The sequence below is a fragment of the Kryptolebias marmoratus genome, linkage group LG5 (assembly GCF_001649575.2).
Source record: "Kryptolebias marmoratus isolate JLee-2015 linkage group LG5, ASM164957v2, whole genome shotgun sequence".
NCBI classification, from domain to species: Eukaryota; Metazoa; Chordata; class Actinopteri; order Cyprinodontiformes; family Rivulidae; genus Kryptolebias; species Kryptolebias marmoratus.
In genome coordinates this window covers 11,058,655-11,076,313 of record NC_051434.1, presented here as the reverse complement: position 1 = coordinate 11,076,313, position 17,659 = coordinate 11,058,655, and the positions used below count along the sequence as shown (strand labels likewise).

General features: G+C 39.3%; 2 protein-coding genes across 2 annotated transcripts; both read left to right on the top strand.

The window, feature by feature from the left end:
- Positions 1–363: 363 nt before the first annotated feature.
- On the top strand, positions 364–7,328 carry ubqln4 (ubiquilin 4). Its single transcript, XM_017419762.3, has 11 exons — positions 364–510; positions 2,732–2,883; positions 3,050–3,198; positions 3,297–3,559; positions 3,709–3,867; positions 3,985–4,207; positions 4,310–4,449; positions 4,787–4,870; positions 5,392–5,507; positions 5,608–5,785; positions 5,860–7,328. Exons 1-11 carry the CDS (start codon positions 364–366, stop codon positions 6,010–6,012), a joined length of 1,764 nt encoding a protein of 587 aa, XP_017275251.1. The 3' UTR covers positions 6,013–7,328.
- A 1,254-nt stretch (positions 7,329–8,582) lies between these two features.
- On the top strand, positions 8,583–11,615 carry LOC108238039 (ras-related protein Rab-25). Its single transcript, XM_017419848.3, has 5 exons — positions 8,583–8,860; positions 9,330–9,525; positions 10,609–10,802; positions 10,880–10,960; positions 11,047–11,615. The coding sequence occupies exons 1-5, from the start codon at positions 8,824–8,826 to the stop codon at positions 11,172–11,174; spliced, it is 636 nt and encodes a 211-aa protein (XP_017275337.1). The 5' UTR covers positions 8,583–8,823; the 3' UTR covers positions 11,175–11,615.
- Positions 11,616–17,659: the final 6,044 nt, after the last annotated feature.

Here is a 17,659-nt window from a genome sequence, read left to right as displayed (position 1 = left end):
TAAACACTGCTAGGTGTTGCATAAAATAAGTGTTAATTTCTCACATTTGAAACACCCAGTAATAAACAGTTGCTTGAAATTATTACACTTCTGACAGAAAAATGTCAAAGTTCAACTTTTAAGCTTTACCTAAGGAGTGATAATTTTATATATTCTTATGTCTGCAGTTGTCAGATGTTTAAAAATAATTTTGGGGTTTGACATTTTTACAGCAAACTACTAATATATTTATTTAAATGTATGGATTTTTGTTAAATCTATGAACAAACTCCAACGGAAGCTGGTAGGACCGGAAAAAAAAAGTTGACCTCCTTTGACCCGGAAGCGAACGTTAGACCGAGCTGTTCCATCGGCGGAGTAAAGATGGCTGAACAAGGCGCCGCAGATCCTGGTAACAACAACAATAATAATAAACCAGAAGAATCAGAGGGGACGATTATTAAGGTCACAGTGAAAACTCCTAAAGATAAGGAAGAAATCGCCATCGCAGAAGATGCCTCTGTCACTCAGGTTTGTCGATGCTGCTCATCGCCGCCTTCTAACGTCATACACACAACTTCAGCTAGGAAGCTAACTCGTTAGCATACTGTCACCACTCTTACCGGCTAACTCGGGGTTCTCGTGACTAAAGCAGTTGTGTGAAACGGAAGTACTGTTGCTTAGATTAAGATTTAGCCCGCAATGTCAACGTTGTTAGCACCCAAAATGAAAGATTTGACCACCCTAAGATTTGATACTGCTAACCGGTTAGCCAGTACTGTTAGCTTGGAGCTAACTTAGCCTGCTGTGTGGACCAGCGGTTAGCAAACTATGTAAGCCAAACAAGTGTCAGCTGACGGAACCTGCTGTGCTCAACAAGCAGCGGATAAACCATGGAACTGGCTGTAGATAGTTTCATATACTAAATCACTTTCAGTTCCCATTTTAACTTAAGTTCTTTATATAAAAAAGGAGTCCAACGTTGCTTTCACTCTAGAACATTCTCATTGGTGCTACTGAGTCATTCAGGCTTCTTGGGATTTCATGCATTCCCAGTGCTGCTGTTGGCTTGGTGACGCAAACCATACAATCTGTAACCACAGTGAAATCAGAGGAAAGGGGGTGGGGGCGGGAGCGTTGTGAAAATAACTAATAGGAAGTTATGACACGTGTCTTAAGGTACACTATTTGTTAAACTTATACCAACCTGATCTATGATTTTATTATGTTACTTTCAAAAATCTGTTTTTTGTTACGAGTGTGTAGATGTATAACATTGTTTTAAGTTAACGTGAAAAACATCATATATATCTTAAGATATTTTGACCTGTATCTGGCTATGTGCATGTGCTGAGCAGGGAGGTACTTTACATAGTAACTGTAATATAATATATTTAAATTCATACTAAAAAGTGGTGCGTAAAACAAGCTGAGCACTCTTTTTAAAAAAGGAACAAGGAATATGCCAACATTTGGTTTCATAGTTCCATGTGAGCAAAGCACAAGACTTCTGAAACCATGTCCTGTAAAGAGACAAAATCACACGCAGTTTGGTGAAAGCTACATATCGTATATATTCACAAAAGTCTTGCACTAATTATCATGCATTGTGTTAGAGGGGCTTTTGCAGCTAGAGAGCCTGATTTCCTTGCAGCCGTATCAAATTAGTTTGTGTGCCAACGTGTTTTAAAAGTGAAACATAAGATCATCTGTCAGACAATTAAAGGTAGCCTTGAGTGGGTCATACAGCAGGACAATGAACCCAAACACAGCAACGAATCTAGAACAGATTTACCTAAAAATTATCAGCTTTTAATCTACCTGTAGGTTGCAGGTTCCAGGCCAAATAAATCTTACTTGCAGTTACCAAAAAGTTAACTCAGTTTACCAGAGTATAGAGATAAAATTAATAAAACTGCTTGACCATGTCAATCCTACAGGTTGCCTATTAGAGCAAAAACTTTTGGAAACCTGACTAATTATTGCAAATATACTACTAAGTACTATAATTTTTAATAAATACAAAACAAATAATCCAGTGCTGGTTAGATTGTGGCTTTTGTATTTTTAATGAATGTTGTTATTTCTCTAATTTAGATCATAGGGTATCTCATTCAATTGGTGGCAGTCTGCATTTTCACCACTAGATGTCACTAAGTCTTGGACAATGATTTTTGTCACTGTTTGCTTTGAGTGTCTGCATGTCTTTCTTTTAGTTCACCAAACTTCTATCTTAACTTAGTAATGAGTAGCAACAACAGTTTAAGAAAGCAAATAGTATAATAATTTATATAAAGTTTAACAGTGTGACACTACTGCAAAACCCCAACACATGCAAATGAAGAAGCAGGCTTCAGAAAACTCAGTATCTAAACTGTTTTTATGGACATTAAAAACAACAAATTAAAGCTGATAAAGATTTCAAAACTAAACCAATAAAGTGAATGTTGAAACATGTTTTTGCTTGTCATTCATAAGCTCTTTTTTCAATAGTCACCAAAATGTGTGAAAAGCATAAATATGTCATTTGCTTTTTTGTTTCCTTAGAAACAATCTTTTTTTTCTTTTTTTACTATATTTTCTAATATTTGGATTTGTTATGATAATGAGTAGTACAGCTGTTTAGCTGCATGCATACAAGTTGTCGGATTGAAAGTATTGTCCATAATTTCAATGGGTTTTCTTAAATCTTAGCTTAAGTTCTGTAGGCCCACTGTTTATTACTCATTGTCATTTACTTTGTGTTTTACAGTTTAAAGAGGAGATATCAAAGAGGTTCAAAGCCAAACAGGACCAGCTGGTTCTGATTTTTGCTGGGAAGATCCTGAAGGACGGCGACAGCCTCAGCCAACATGGCATCAAAGATGGCCTGACAGTTCACCTTGTCATAAAAACAGCGCACAAGTAAGGTTACAGTTTTATGCAAAGCAGAACATCTTGTAGCATCCATTTACCAAGAATTCTTTGGTTTTGCAGTGCGTCTGCTTTTGTGTTGTATTAAAGTTGATGCAAAAAAAAAAAACCCGTCAATGTTGCATTTTTTCATGTGGCCACAAATCCTTTTTTGTAGGGCGGGAGATGGCAGTAGCACCTCAGCGGCTAGCTCAGCCCCCACTCAGGCAGGCAGTAGTTCCACCTCTAGTCCAGCCACCAACACCACCTCCACAACAGGCTCTTCTGGCTCTGCTCCACCAACCACACAAACACCCAACATACTGAGTGAGTCCGCCTGTGAAGGATTGCTTACATTGAGAACTTTGTATTGGTCCAAGGAGATGGTGTGTTTAACCATTGCTTACCCACTTCTCTTATCCCAGCGGGCTTCGGGGACCTGGCTAGTTTAGCTGGTCTGGGCATGGGCTCGGCTAACTTCATGGAACTGCAGCAGCAGATGCAGAGACAGCTCATGTCCAACCCAGAGATGCTTTCTCAGATTATGGAAAACCCACTGGTGCAGAACATGATGTCCAACCCAGACCTGATGCGACAGATGATCATGGCCAATCCACAGATGCAACAGCTGATGGAGCGCAACCCTGAGATCTCTCACATGCTTAATAACCCGGAGCTCATGCGACAGGTAACGCAAATCCTGAAGGAATGAAAGGCACTTGGATAAGTAGAACAGATCAGATTGTCGTAGATTCTTTCTTCCGTTTTGTTGATTTGTTGATTTAAAATAAAGCTAAACAGACACATTTCCTCACTTTTCCTCGTCTTGCCTCCCAGACCATGGAGCTTGCCAGAAACCCAGCTATGATGCAGGAAATGATGCGAAACCAGGACCGGGCTCTGAGCAACTTGGAGAGCATCCCAGGTGGTTACAATGCCTTGCGGAGGATGTACACAGATATTCAGGAACCCATGTTTAGCGCTGCCAGGGAGCAGGTATCTGGATTTGTTTTCACTAACATGTCTGAGCTGTGTTGTGGCTGTATTTGAAGCACGTTCAACCATATTTTGATTGTTTTGTGGTTCCAAATTGATTGAACTCTTTTCTTGTAGTTTGGTAGCAACCCATTCTCAGCTCTGGGTGGGAGCTCTGAGTCCGGTGCCCAGCCATCACGGACAGAGAACCGAGAGCCCCTACCCAATCCATGGGGACCACCAAATTCTTCTACCTCCACTGAGAGTGGAGGGGGCACCACAGGAAGCACGAGTACTGCCGGGGCCACCAACCCCAGTGTGTCCAACCCTCTGGGTGTCAATCCTGGGAGTCTGGGAAATGGTAAGACAGACTGAGCTCAGTGATTTGTTGTTGTATTCGCTCATAACTCAGTCTCTAAATAAACTTGTATATATTTTCCTATTGTGTCTGTGTGTGTTGTAGGCATGTTCAACAGCCCGGGCATGCAGAGTCTACTTCAGCAGATCTCAGAAAACCCTCAGCTGATGCAAAACATGCTGTCTGCTCCATACATGCGCAGTATGATGCAGTCACTGGCTCAAAACCCAGAGTTAGCCTCACAGGTAAGGATTGAGACAGTGACCTACTACACAGAGCTAATATATTGATCTCTAGTTTGTATTGGCTTCCTAATGCCAGGATTGTCTGTAATCACATATGTGCATTAAATTGTAAAAAGTGAACAGGTTTTTGTTTTACCAGCTTTAAATAAACAACTTGACTGTATGCCAAGCCAGAACTAATTTACTCATGGACTTAAAGTCACAAATTCTTCAGAATCACATACTTTTGTAGTTCAGCATTGGTTGAAAAAATGTGCTTTATATATCCACATCATTGAGTAAGCATCATGTTCTGATGGTGATCTGAACTATGACCTGCTTTTTTTTCCTCTACTAGGTAATGATGAATAATCCGTTGTTTGCTGGAAACCCACAGCTGCAAGAACAGTTCAGAGCCCAACTGCCCATCTTTCTGCAGCAGGTACAATGTACATTTCCAGTTCAAAACCCAGTTTTAGAAGCGAACAAAACCAAACCAAGTCCTGACAAAGAATGGTGCTGACTGGTTCTGATAAATATCAATCAGTGTCGCAAATTAGTGCAGGTAATGTGAGATATTGGTTTTTTGGTCTCGAAAGGCACCCTTATGCAAATGCACTCTAATGGTGCAGTCGTTCATGCGTCCACTGAAACTGCTAATCAGTTTTTTTCTTCATGTTTATTGTTTTTATTTTTGTCATTTTTACAAATATATTTTACTTCATACTGAATGCTTTTCTTTCTCTGAACAAAATATTGAGAAAGCTGTTGTATATGTATCAGTTTTCCTTTGAGTTATGTGTAGAGGAAGTTAAAAAGGAATGTTTTCCTTTCAATAGTTTGTCAGTTTGAGACACAATAATATGTTTTAGTTTTTTCTTTCTTTAGAAACAAAGGGACACAATACTCCTTGCTCGTAGCTCCTTTGACTCATTCTTTGCTGCCATTTCTGTGTGGTTGTAGATGCAGAACCCGGAAGCCCTGTCAGTCATGACCAATCCTCGGGCCATGCAAGCTCTAATGCAAATCCAACAGGGTCTACAGACACTGCAGACAGAAGCTCCAGGCCTCATGCCCAGGTAAGCTTTCACAGGCAGAAACTCATACACCATACACATTGCATTTTGATGGAGAATAATAATACAGCCCTTGTGTGTATTCTTTTTTGTTTCTGTCCAGTTTGATGACAGGTGGCGCTCCCGGCATGCCTGCAGGAGGGGGCGTGCCCCCAGTGCCCCCAGAGAACCCTGCCTCTCCGCCCACCAACGCTGGAACGAACGCCGCACAGCAGCAGCTGATGCAACAGATGCTTCAGATGTTCGCTGGAGGAGGAGGCGGCGGAGGGGGAATTGCAACGGTACACACCGGCACATACGAGATCATTTTTATTTACCTTTTTAAACTTTTAATAATTAACTTTCTTTCTTTTAGACCCAGACCCCCGAGATTCGGTTCCAAACCCAGCTAGACCAGCTGAACGCTATGGGCTTCATCAACCGCGAGGCCAACCTGCAGGCCCTCATCGCTACTGGAGGAGACATCAACGCCGCTATTGAGAGACTGCTGGGCTCACAGCCCTCGTAAAGACAAGCAGTACATACTGACGCTCAGACACGCTCATAAATACATCCTTAACTCATAACACCCTACATCTGCAGAGAGAAGCAAGAGAAATTTATGTGTATGGTCCCAAACTTTACAGAAGAAACTTTGCAAAAGAACTGAAAGACCCTCACTCTCTTCATCTGTTCTCAGATCATTCCCTATTTCCCCTTAATTTTTTTTTTTTTTTTTTTTTTTTTTTGTTTTTCTTTTTTTTTTTTCCAACCAGATTTTTCTGCAGAGGTCTGTTGTAGAATTGGACTGAATCACTCTCCTTGAAGGCTGTTCTGGTGTAAAGAGAAGGATTGAAAAGTTCTGATGGAAAGGGATTTTCAAATATTACCTCCTTTTTTTAACCACAAAAATCTGGAGTTTAGTGTTGTAGACAAACATTTACATGATTAAACCCATGTGACGTGAACGGCAGTCGGCTCTGTTTCATACATAGCTACTGTGAGACAGTTTGGTATTTTTCTGGTATGCAGACAGTAATCCTGAACGTGTTCGCACAGATGTTCGGCCTCATTCTTCCCACTTTTTTTTTTTGCCCCCCCTGTGTAAGATTCCACACTCAGCTGTTTTTGCCCAACAGCTTTCACTATTTATTACAAGCGCCTAATAACAAGACGCCTTTCACAGTTCCCTTAAAGCTGTAATTCGTCTTTCCAGGTCAAAGTGCCCACCCGTGAGTGCAGCGTTTTCCGTCTGAGGTAGCAGTGCTGCATTGTCAGCAAATTACAGCCTCACTCAGTGGGTGAATCAGACACCTTCACTTTCGATAAAGGCCTCACGCCGTCATTCAGGATTTAAACCATAAACGTGAATCACTTTGCAGCATCTCTGGAGCACAGGTTGCTGTTAGTAGAAATATGAATGATACAAGCAAGCTTTCTTTTCATTTAAATCTGATTATTGTTTTTCTTTTTTTTTTCTTTTTTTGAGGTGCAAATAGTACCTAGATGTGATACTGATTTATTCACATAAATTAAATGTGAAAATCAACTGAGCTAAAAAAGAAATGATAAAAAGGCTTTAAAAAAACACTTCTGATATGGTGGCACCATACAGTTCTCAAATCATAAAGTTTAGGTTGTTTTATCATTATTATTATTATTATTACTACTTTTCCTTTTGAAACTCTCAGCATCGTAGTTGTGGTAACCTTGGCAACTGCTTCAATAGCTTTGCTTTGTCTGTTGACCTCAGCTGAAACAAAAATCCATCTCCCAGTTGAAAATGTTGGAACTAACTTTTAACAGTACTGTACTAAAAAAATAAATCATGGTCAAAAACAGTTACACTTGTCTCACTTCATTACAGGAGTTTTAAAGGTCCTGGTAAGTTTGTTTTTTTGATTTGTTTAATGGGAAGACAAAATTCATTTAAAAAAAAACCTGGACTCGAAACAAATTTTACAAAATACTGTCATGCACATACAGTCCATTCATGCAAAAATAGTTTGTAGATGGAAACAAATCTCAGTTTCAACTACATTTAAACACTTAGCTTCAAAGCAATAATTTTAATCTTTTGAACTGGGGTACTGTGGAAAGATTATGAACAATTAACATCTTACCTGCTGTAGATAGCTCTTTAAACGGCGTCAGTTTAGACAAAATAGTTTATTTCTGACTGGACTGAGGAGACAATGTTTAGGCCAAGATGAAAGTGGGTTGCTGCTGTCTTAAAACGGCTCTTATTAAAAAATAATTTAGAGTGGATTTTGCAAGCACTATTTAATAAACCATTAGTTTTGCATTACATGGGTATTAGCATTTAATTATGTGGTTACAGCAAATAGCAGTTGCAGTAAGCTGCTCCTGCAGGAATATCATATCTTTGCCAGAATAACTGTGTAAAGCAAAATTGATAGTGGTGTAAATGTTTGTAAAATGGCATGAAATCAATATGAAATAGTTTAGATTGGTCAGAAATAAACCCTGTTTCTCCAAAACTGAGGTCGTTCACAGAACTGTCTACAACATGTAAGATATTAATTGTTCGTAACCTTTCCACAAAACCACTCTTTAACAGATCTGAACTATCCCTTAAAATATTTTCTTTGTTCTGTCTGTAGTTGGTCTTAAAATGCATGTTTGCAAGACATTTAATTTCTACAGCTTTGAAACAAAATCTTTCTCATGCTTTTTATGAACTGAGCTAAGAATAAGGTCAAGTGTTACATCGACAACCTAAATAGCCTTTTAAATGTTTTCATTCAAGCCTAACTTGTCATTTTGCTGACTCTTATTTATTATTTTCCTGCACTCTTATTGCTAAAAGAACCTAAATTCCATCTAAAAAATACAACATAGTAAAATAAAACAAAAATCAAATCGAGCGCCGTGTTCTCAGCCCTGTAAAATGTAGAACCAGTGCTAAAAGGGCGACATGTTCTGGTGCACATATCCACCTGCTGGGTGAGGTTTATTGTTATACAAATGATTCCCTGGGTGAAAAGAGCACAGCGGAGGGTGGAGTCTGTCCCTGCGAGTCGTTCTACCTGTTTCACCTGCTCTCCTTCCTCCGGCCCTCCTTTGGGCGTCAGCTGATGGACAATCAGGAACCCTGATACTCCTCTGTCTGCCTTCAGTCGGGAGCAGCTGCTCGTATCCAGAGAAAAAGAAGAAAATCTTTGGGTTTTTTTTTCCCTTTCATTTTCACCTTTACTCTGTACTGGAGGGGCGAGGTTGTAGTTGCTTTCTTCCTTTGTTTGAAAACTCCTCCAGACTTTGAAAGTGGCTTCAGGATATTCACTGATTGACAGAGGGACCCATTGGCACTAAATGCAGCATGGGGTCTGATGAGTCGTACAATTTTGTCTTTAAAGGTGAGTAAAGTTTACTTCCGCTGCGTTTGTCTAGAACGAGATTAAGGTTTATTTCTACACTTTGAAGGTGTTGGGTGCAGCAGGTGGTTGTAATTTCCAAGAAAAATCAGCGAGCAGGAAAATAAGGAAGTGATTGCTTCCTGTGAATTTGGCTGTAAAGTCTGACCTTTGACCTGTTAGAGAGGCACAAGTTCTTACATGTTCTGCTTAGCTACAAGATCATAATGAGTTTTGTATTACTTATTTATTACTTATTTCCCAAGCTGCAGTGATTTTCCATTCCTCTCATTCCAAAGTACAGTCAGCCTGTGTAGATTTGCCACGTTGGTGTGATGTCACCGTGTGTGGTATTTGAGAGACAGAAAAGTGATTCATGTCGGCTTAATGGTCGTGCTGACGACTGATTTGTTCTGAAAACGAGTTCATTCGGAGTCTAATGTGGCATTAAAGCACACGTGGGTCTCCATAGTGGTTTTGATAGGGGAGTCCGGCGTGGGGAAGAGCAACCTTCTGTCCCGCTTCACCAAGAATGAGTTCAACCACGACAGCCGCACCACCATCGGTGTCGAGTTCAGCACGCGGACCGTTCAGCTGAACAACTTCACCATCAAGGCCCAGATCTGGGACACAGCAGGGCTGGAGCGCTACAGGGCCATCACCTCAGCGTGGGTGCACACACACACACACACACACGGTTATTAATAAAGAATGAAATAAGACTATGGCTTAACTGTTGACTCATACATGTGGCAGTTTTAATAAAGAATAAAATAATAATATTGCATTGTTGCAGCAGCAAAGTGGTCAACCAAACAGTAAAAAAAACCTTATTACTGTACAAAAATAATTACAAAAAATAGATATGCATAAATACACAAATATAAATGTACAAAATGTTAGGACATAAAGATTGGATACAAATAAGCAAAAATTATTCCACACAAAAAAGGCCTAATATAATAGAAAGAAATACCCATTTATTTAAAAAACTACCAAATGTAAAGATTTTTTTGCATTGATTCCAAACGGCTTTTGATGTTTTAACCTTGGAATGTATGGCAGGCCATTGTAACATATAATCAAAACACACTCCTGACTCTTTTTAAGATATCATTAAATAAGTTATTTTTGTCTGAATAGCATTCTTGCTAACTAAAACTGAAATTAAACATATCTACACTAACACTAATCCTACTGTGGTCTCAACAGCTGAGTTAAGGAAAACAGATTTCCACAACGGTAGAAAAATATATTTATTTTTTACCATTTAAAACAGCCAGACTTGAAAGATAATGCAGATATTTTGGTTTTATTTATTTGTAGTGAAAAATAAGGTTTCAGCTATCCATTTTTATTACCTGACATTCAGTGCAGTCGGCATTCATTTAATAACCTACATCGGTCTGCATTTCTCTGTTTGTTAGCAAAATATCTCATAACTCACTGGACAGATTTGAATAAAACTCTCAGAAACATCTCAAGCTGGTTTTCTTTAAGAGCCAGCCTGATTCAAGATGGCTCTCACGCTTTAACTCATTCAGTTTTACAGATATTGAGCTGAAATGTGTGAGTGTTAGCAGCAGGGAGTTTACTCCGAACACCAACAGATTGGGCAAGATCTTTGCTTTCATTTTTGGCCCGCAAGGCAGCAAGTGATATGCATTCCTTCAAGGAATGCTACTGTCATTATTTTTCCTGTTTGGAAAAAATTTGGTGAATGGTTAATCTCTGTTATCTGCTGGGCTCAGGTATTACAGAGGAGCCGTCGGAGCGCTGTTGGTGTACGACATCAGCAAGCACCTGACCTACGAGAGCGCAGAGCGATGGCTGAAGGAGCTGTACGACCACGCAGACCCTCACATCGTGGTGATGTTGGTGGGGAACAAGAGCGACCTGGACACCCTCAGGACTGTGCCCACAGAGGAGGCCAAAGACTTTGCAGGTTGGGAACTTATTGTTGTAAAATCGTATCTCAAACGCCATTCTTGTGTTTGATGCCAAAACTCTGCACCCATTCAGACAAGAAGGGCCTCATGTTCATGGAGACGTCAGCGCTGGACTCCACAAATGTCGAGGAAGCTTTCAACGAGGTCCTCATGGGTAAGGCGCCACGAAACATGCGGCTCCTCGCTTTTGATTTGCGGGCGGCATAAAGGACGTGGCGGTGACATGTTTGTTCTCTGCAGCGATCCACAAGAAGGTGGCGAGCAGAGAGGTGACCCGCGGCTCCATCAGCGCCGTGACCCTGTCCCGTCCGCTGGGAGCGAGCAGTGAAGAGCAGGAGGAGCGCAAAGGCTGCTGCAAGGGCTCCTAACAGGCTGACCACCGCCCTCATGAAGATTCCCACAGTCTTCGTTGAGCCAACATCACGCTTGACAGTAGTTCAAGCATTTAACATTCAGTCTTAGAGGTGAGGCCGAGCAGTCAGCATCCCAACACTTTTAAATATAAAAACTGTACAGTTCATAGGTCATTGATTTAGTGATGCAAATGCTGAGTAAAACCATGTTTTATACATGTATTTTTTTTTTTTTTGGTGGGGGCTGATGGGTATTCTTTACTTTAGATTAGCTGTGCAGTTTTCTTTTTTTTTTAAATTTTTTTAGAGGTGCTTTGTAAAGTTTTATTGCTTTTGTAAAAGAATACACAGGGAATGAGTTGGAATAAATTATTTAAATTATTCTGCTTGCATGTAATTACTCCAGCAGTATATTAATGTGAATTTAAGATGGTGCTACATAAAGTTTTGAAAGCCCTTTGATAATTTTGAATTTGGTTATAAACACATGTGGTCAAAAAACATTTAAGAAAAATCTAATTTCATTGAAACGTAATTAGTTCAGGCGCTGCGATTCACGGTGTCTAAAGCCTTAAAGTATTCATTCCTTTGTCCATTCTTGCCGAACCAACAAGGTGTGGGTAAAACTGTATGTAGATCAGCTATTAGTTAAAAGCTTACTATCTCGTTCTGTTTGTTCTTATTTTTTAAGCCATTTTCCTCACTCCAAAAAAAGCCTGACCAACCAGTCTGTCTGTTCTTTCTTATCTGGTTTTTGTTTTTATCACCGGTCTGACATTCACATGACACTGTCCTACCTCCAACAGGAGCGTGTTGTTCTTATAATGGATCAGTGTGTGTTTTTCCGACAGACCAACGGTATGTAACTAATCTACACAAGTTTATTACTGTAGGCAGAAATGAGATCTTACGCTGCTCTTGTTTTCAGTGGGGCTGAAGATGTCTCTGACTGAAAGGTCTCCACCTTTTTATCAGTACGTTGTGCAGAAAATATGCGGAGGTGTTCAATATGGTGAGCAAATAGTACAATTATCCTTTCTCTGCAAAGAACTCTAAGGGCTCCAGAGCAGTTCAAAGGGCTTTTTTATCCATTTATTAGTTTCTTTAAGTTTTCTGTCTCCAGTGTCTTCACTAAAGCCTGGACAATGTGCAACATTCTGCTGCAAACATCAAATAACCTGAGCTTCCTCAAGAAGCCGAATATGCTCTGTTATAAAAGGCCCCAGTGTTGGATTTCTGGTGCAACTTGTTATTTGGGCGAGACTGAAATCTGCTTCAGTCTTCTTGTGATTCTTTTAGCTTCAAGCTAGCTTTTTGGTACTTTGAGCTTCTAGCTAGATTTAGGTACTTTTAGCTGAAATTTGCTGCTCTTAGCTCGTGCTTAGCCAGTTTTAGCTTGTAGTTACCCTTTTGCTACTATTAGATTTTGCTTCTTTTAGCTAGTGTTCTGCTTCTTTTACCTTTTAACAAATCAGTTTCAGCTTCTTCAGCATGTTTCAGCAAAATCATTCACCACTCAGCATTTGCTCTACATTTTCACAGAAAATACAATTTCTCCAATTTACAGATGCATTTGTTTTCTGGCTTAACATGGGGCAAATTTTGGCTTATTTATATTTTGTTTTGTAGATGAAGCCATAAAAAATAAGGCTTGTGTTTGGTGACTGTATAATAGTCAAGATTCCTGCCATGAAATAATGTATTTTAAGGTGTCAACTCCGGAGGTGATGAGTTGAAGCTGTTGTTTCACCTGTCAGCCAGCAGGTGGCAGCACTGATGTTATAATTAGGTTTTGAAGGCTGACTGTGCAGCAGTGAAATGCATTTGTTCCTAATTCAATTTACTTATTTACTCCTGTGTTCCTCCCTTATATCACCAGATTCTTTACTGTTCATCTCGTGAATTATCAACACAATATATTGGGCTTGTGTATGGTGTTGTCATAGTAACACGTTTTTCTTGACAAAAGCAGGGAATGAATGTACACTTTTCACCTAAAAACTGTAAATCCATTCAGACTGGATGCTTTGATGTCAGTGTGTGTGTGTGTTATATATATTTAGAGGATCTGCATACTGTAGATGTGGCTGGACAGGCTCATATGGCACAGCTGGGAGAGAATAAATCTACAGCACTGCTGTTTAATGACATTCTGGACAGATAGTGGTGTGTCTCTGGCTAACAGATGTGCATGATGAGCCTTTGCTGTGGTATGAGTTCGTCTGCATGTGCAGCCTCCCCATAAGCAAGATTTCCCTGATGACTTTGCCAGAGTGAGATGACCGTAAATGTGAAAATTAAGTTTTTTAATCTAAAAAAATATATATGAAAGAAAGGCTCTGCAGCAGGCAGTAAATGTTTAATTATACCCTGTGAATGAAGATATTTTTATTAGGCTTTGAAAAGGAATCTGGAGTAATAATCCGAGCTGGCTGAGCTGCTTGAAAACCTGGTCATGAAATCTGTAAATCTCACTACACCTTTGCAGGCCTCGGGGTACAAAAAAAAAGTGGTCTCGCAAAAAATTAGGAAATTAAAAAATTACAAGCTCCCTGTTCTTTTCTTGCCACTTCACAGGTTCTTGCACATGGCTCCTAATGTCTCGGTGTGAAGGCCTCTCTGGGGTTGGAAAGGATTAAATTTAGCACAAGCATGTGATGACTGTTCCCTCCATGCTACCAGACATGTGTAGCCTGTAAGAAGTGCATCTTGAAGCAGGACTCAGATGTTAAAAGTGCTGGCCCTTTCGACCCCAGCTTGGATCTGTTTATCCACTGTTTGAGATTCCTTTCGTCTTCAGCGTTTTGTTTCTGTCGAGCGTCTTATTTTGCAGGAAATTGCAGCTGCAGGGCCACATCTGTACGGCTTCAATTTTAATCTTTCCATGGAGACTCCACGGAGAAAAGACCTTCTAAAAACCAGTTTCCCTTCTCCTCCCATGTGTTGGAAAGTCCATCACCATCGGATTTATGGAGCTCATTTTCTATTGTTTATGTGTGCTTCTTGTGTTTGTTGTGCTACTTTTCCATTCATTCAGCACAAAGCTCCGGTTACATACACAAACCGTTTCCGAAAATGATAATAAAAAAAGTACCAAATTTGGAGATGTTTCTTGAGCTCTGGCTTCAGAATGAATCAAAGGATTTGAGGTTTAAGTCCCAGGCTCCACAGAATCATTTAGCATGACTGATCACTGAATTGCTCCTGATGGTCAGAGTAGCTCCTTTAATGGTAGCTCGCTGTCGTGCATCTGAGTGTGAGCACATTTATCAGCAATATATGAGCAGAGGAGGCAAAAAGGAACAACTTTTAACCTGTTCAGCAATCTAGTGTAAAAAAGGAAAAACGAAACAACTTTGGTGTTTCCTCATTGCATGTGTGGATATTTACACCACACCTTAGCTTGGTTAAAACTAAAGATAAATCTGAAAATAAAGGAAAAACCGAAAATGATACAGACTGAAATGGAAATATACTAAATAAATTACTACCATCAATTTTAGTAACTTCTAACAAGATTAAAGAGTTAAAACATTCCTTGTAGTAGTTCATATTGCTTATTGCCTTTTGTGCCAAAATTTTAAACTATGATCAAAATAAAACGATTCATTGCCTCTTTGGTTTAATCTTAATAATAACGTGTGCAATCTCAAGCAATATTATAAGAGCTCAGGTGATCTGTTTGAGCTCGGAGTATGTTTTAAGGATGACACTCAGCTACTATCACATCAAATTTTTACTGAATATCTATAAAATTAACTCAGTTGTAGTCAATTTTGTGTTTACTGAGGTTGATCAGCTGCAGCAGCCATCTTGATTCATGTTGACTTCAAACATTAATCAGTCATATACATCCAGTGATTACTTTCTGAGAGTTTCATGAAAATCTGTATTCTGGTTTATGAGATGTACACAGACACATACACATTACATTATTGCTCGCCTTTCACTGTGGTGGTTGATAATATATATGGAAAATATGAACTAAGAACAGCGCTTTATTCTTTCTCCAACAGCTATAACTTATAAGCTACAGTATTTGAAGGAAGATTTTTCATGCTTAAAATAGCGAAGCAGCTCAAAAGTCAATATATCTACCAGAAATCTCCTAAACCTGCATCTCAGCCACACCAGACAGGAAATTTTCCCAAACAGCATGGCCAGAAAGGAAGTCCAGATGGAGCAGTTCTTGAATTTAAACCAGACAACAGATAAGTGTAGTTTAGAGGAGAGGTGGCAAACAAACTATTCAGATACAAATGTTCAAATCCTACTATTTTGTCAAGAGTCCAGGCAGCTGAGAATTACTGTGATCTGCAGTAACTATCAAACTGCCCAGACACTTGCTGGACAAGTCTTGAAATCTGGGTTTTCTCAAATATGAAGTATGTGGCACCTCACGCTGACAGAAATACCAAAAAAATCAAGTTGAAATCCAGATTGACATCGTGTTGTGTCTAATTGTGTGGATGTAGGACTTACATTATTCATGTAAACACGTGAAGTAAACTCTGAGTGCGAGTGTGTGACAGTCCTCCATCATCTGTCAGGGGAAGTCAGCAAGAGAGCGCACGCTTGAAATTTCCACGTCAGCTCACAACCATCCACATAAATAGAATCAAAGTCAATGCACACTGATTACCATGGTGATGTTGTTATGGCGACCAATCAAAGAAGAGGTGAGCGGATGGTTAGCTGTGTGTTTAGATCCCCCCTCCCCTCCCCTCCCTCCCCTTCCACCCTCCAAAAAAATGTGCAGTGAAGAGGGAACCGAGAACAAGCTGAGAGGTGGATTTTCGCCTGCAGGAGATTGTGAACAAAATGTTAAGAGTGTGTTTGTCACTCCTGCATGCAGACCGGAGCTGTTTAGTCTCAGCTCAGACTGTTGTAGCTTTTTTTTTTCTTTTTAAAAAAAAGCACTTTTCGTGACAGTTTGTCTGTCCATTTGTCTGCCACCTTGCGTTTGGCTGAACCACACACACAACCACACACACACACACACACACTTACGCACTCAGGTTAATTAACTCCTTTGAAAGACTTTGATTTCATGATGGAGCCCGCTGTTCTTGGCTGTTCATAAGGCCCAGCTGCTGTCACATGGCTCTTTTTGGTTTCAATCAAACAGGTTGCCAGGGATCAGCACATCCAAAAGACTCGGAATTGGCTCACCAACATATTACCTATGTCTGTTGCCATGACAGCCATGGTTACCTGTGAGTTTGATATGTTAAATGACTGCAGGTCGAAAGTGATGCATCAAACTATTATTTGAATACTAAGTTAAAACTAGGCATTAAAACAATATAAAATAACATTTTCTTTCATTTGATAGGAGGGAACTTTTCTTCCCTCACCAAAGTATTTTATTCACAGTTGTAACATTTAAACTTTGTCTAAATGTCATTGTGCGTTATGTAATTTGATGCTGTTTTTAGTTTCGTCGTTGCACTTCATGAACTCTGCGTTTTACCCATCTGAGCGAAGTTCTGCACCAGCATTTTAGAACTTGAACACGACTGCTTCATTTGTGTAAAGAAGTGCCTGGAAACACAAAATGTAACCCACTGCCTCCAACTGTGTTACTCTGCAGAGAGAGAAAAAAAAAACTCACAGAAGACAGGTTTTTATCTTTTTCCTTTTTAAAGGACAGATAAAGGTAATAATACCACCCAGCCTCCACACTGTGCTCTGCTCTTTGTCAAAGAAACACAAAACGTCTGGTGAAACATTAAGACACAAAAGTGACGTAAAAGTCTGTTTATGCGTAAATATTTCCATGTCTGTATTCAACTTTTGTTCCATGTTTTTTTTTTTTTATGAGAGGGGGTGCCTCAGACGGTATACATGTGTTTTCATGTCTTTATAAAATGGGAATTGCGCAATAAGTTTTTGTGGCTCAAGCTGGTATTACACAGGATTGCTTTAATAGTCAATTTATTCGTTTTTTTATTTGTGGATTTTGTGAAAGCAGCAGTTGTGACAGGACTGAGTCTAAACAATTTTCCCTAAAGAGACAGTATATCATATCATATCATATCATATCATATCATATCATATCATATCATATCATATCATATCATATCATATCATATCATGTAACATTATATATTATATTGTATTTATAATATATGTAATTTATGGTTTCATATGATGTTATATCATATCCCGTATCATGTACTTTGTATCATATTCCACAGTGTATCATGTCATACGTTGTATTGTACATATCATAACATATCATCAGATCATATATATCTTATATAATATTGTTTCATGTCACATCATATTTCATTGTATCAAATGTCATAAATCTCACATCATATACAGTGTCTTATTATGCACTTGTATTGTCTTGTATCATATTGTATAATACATGAAAATGTTTTGTTATTAGATGACTTTATTAATGTGTGTTTTAGTGAAGTTTTTACTAAATGAAGTTGTGCAACACGCAGACTTGGTGTGTGTTCATTTGTAAAGTAGCAGGTGTGGAACTG

What these genes read in the sequence shown, in the direction of transcription:
- ubqln4 (XM_017419762.3), top strand. Translation starts at nt 364, where the DNA reads ATGGCTGAACAAGGCGCCGCAGATCCTGGTAACAACAACAATAATAAT. An exon ending in ACAAACACCCAACATACTGA is followed by an intron (nt 3,199 to 3,296) that starts GTGAGTCCGCCT and finishes CTCTTATCCCAG; the next exon opens with CGGGCTTCGGGGACCTGGCT. An exon ending in ACCCAGAGTTAGCCTCACAG is followed by an intron (nt 4,450 to 4,786) that starts GTAAGGATTGAG and finishes TTCCTCTACTAG; the next exon opens with GTAATGATGAATAATCCGTT.
- LOC108238039 (XM_017419848.3), top strand. Translation starts at nt 8,824, where the DNA reads ATGGGGTCTGATGAGTCGTACAATTTTGTCTTTAAAG. An exon ending in GTACAATTTTGTCTTTAAAG is followed by an intron (nt 8,861 to 9,329) that starts GTGAGTAAAGTT and finishes GGGTCTCCATAG; the next exon opens with TGGTTTTGATAGGGGAGTCC. An exon ending in TTTCAACGAGGTCCTCATGG is followed by an intron (nt 10,961 to 11,046) that starts GTAAGGCGCCAC and finishes TGTTCTCTGCAG; the next exon opens with CGATCCACAAGAAGGTGGCG.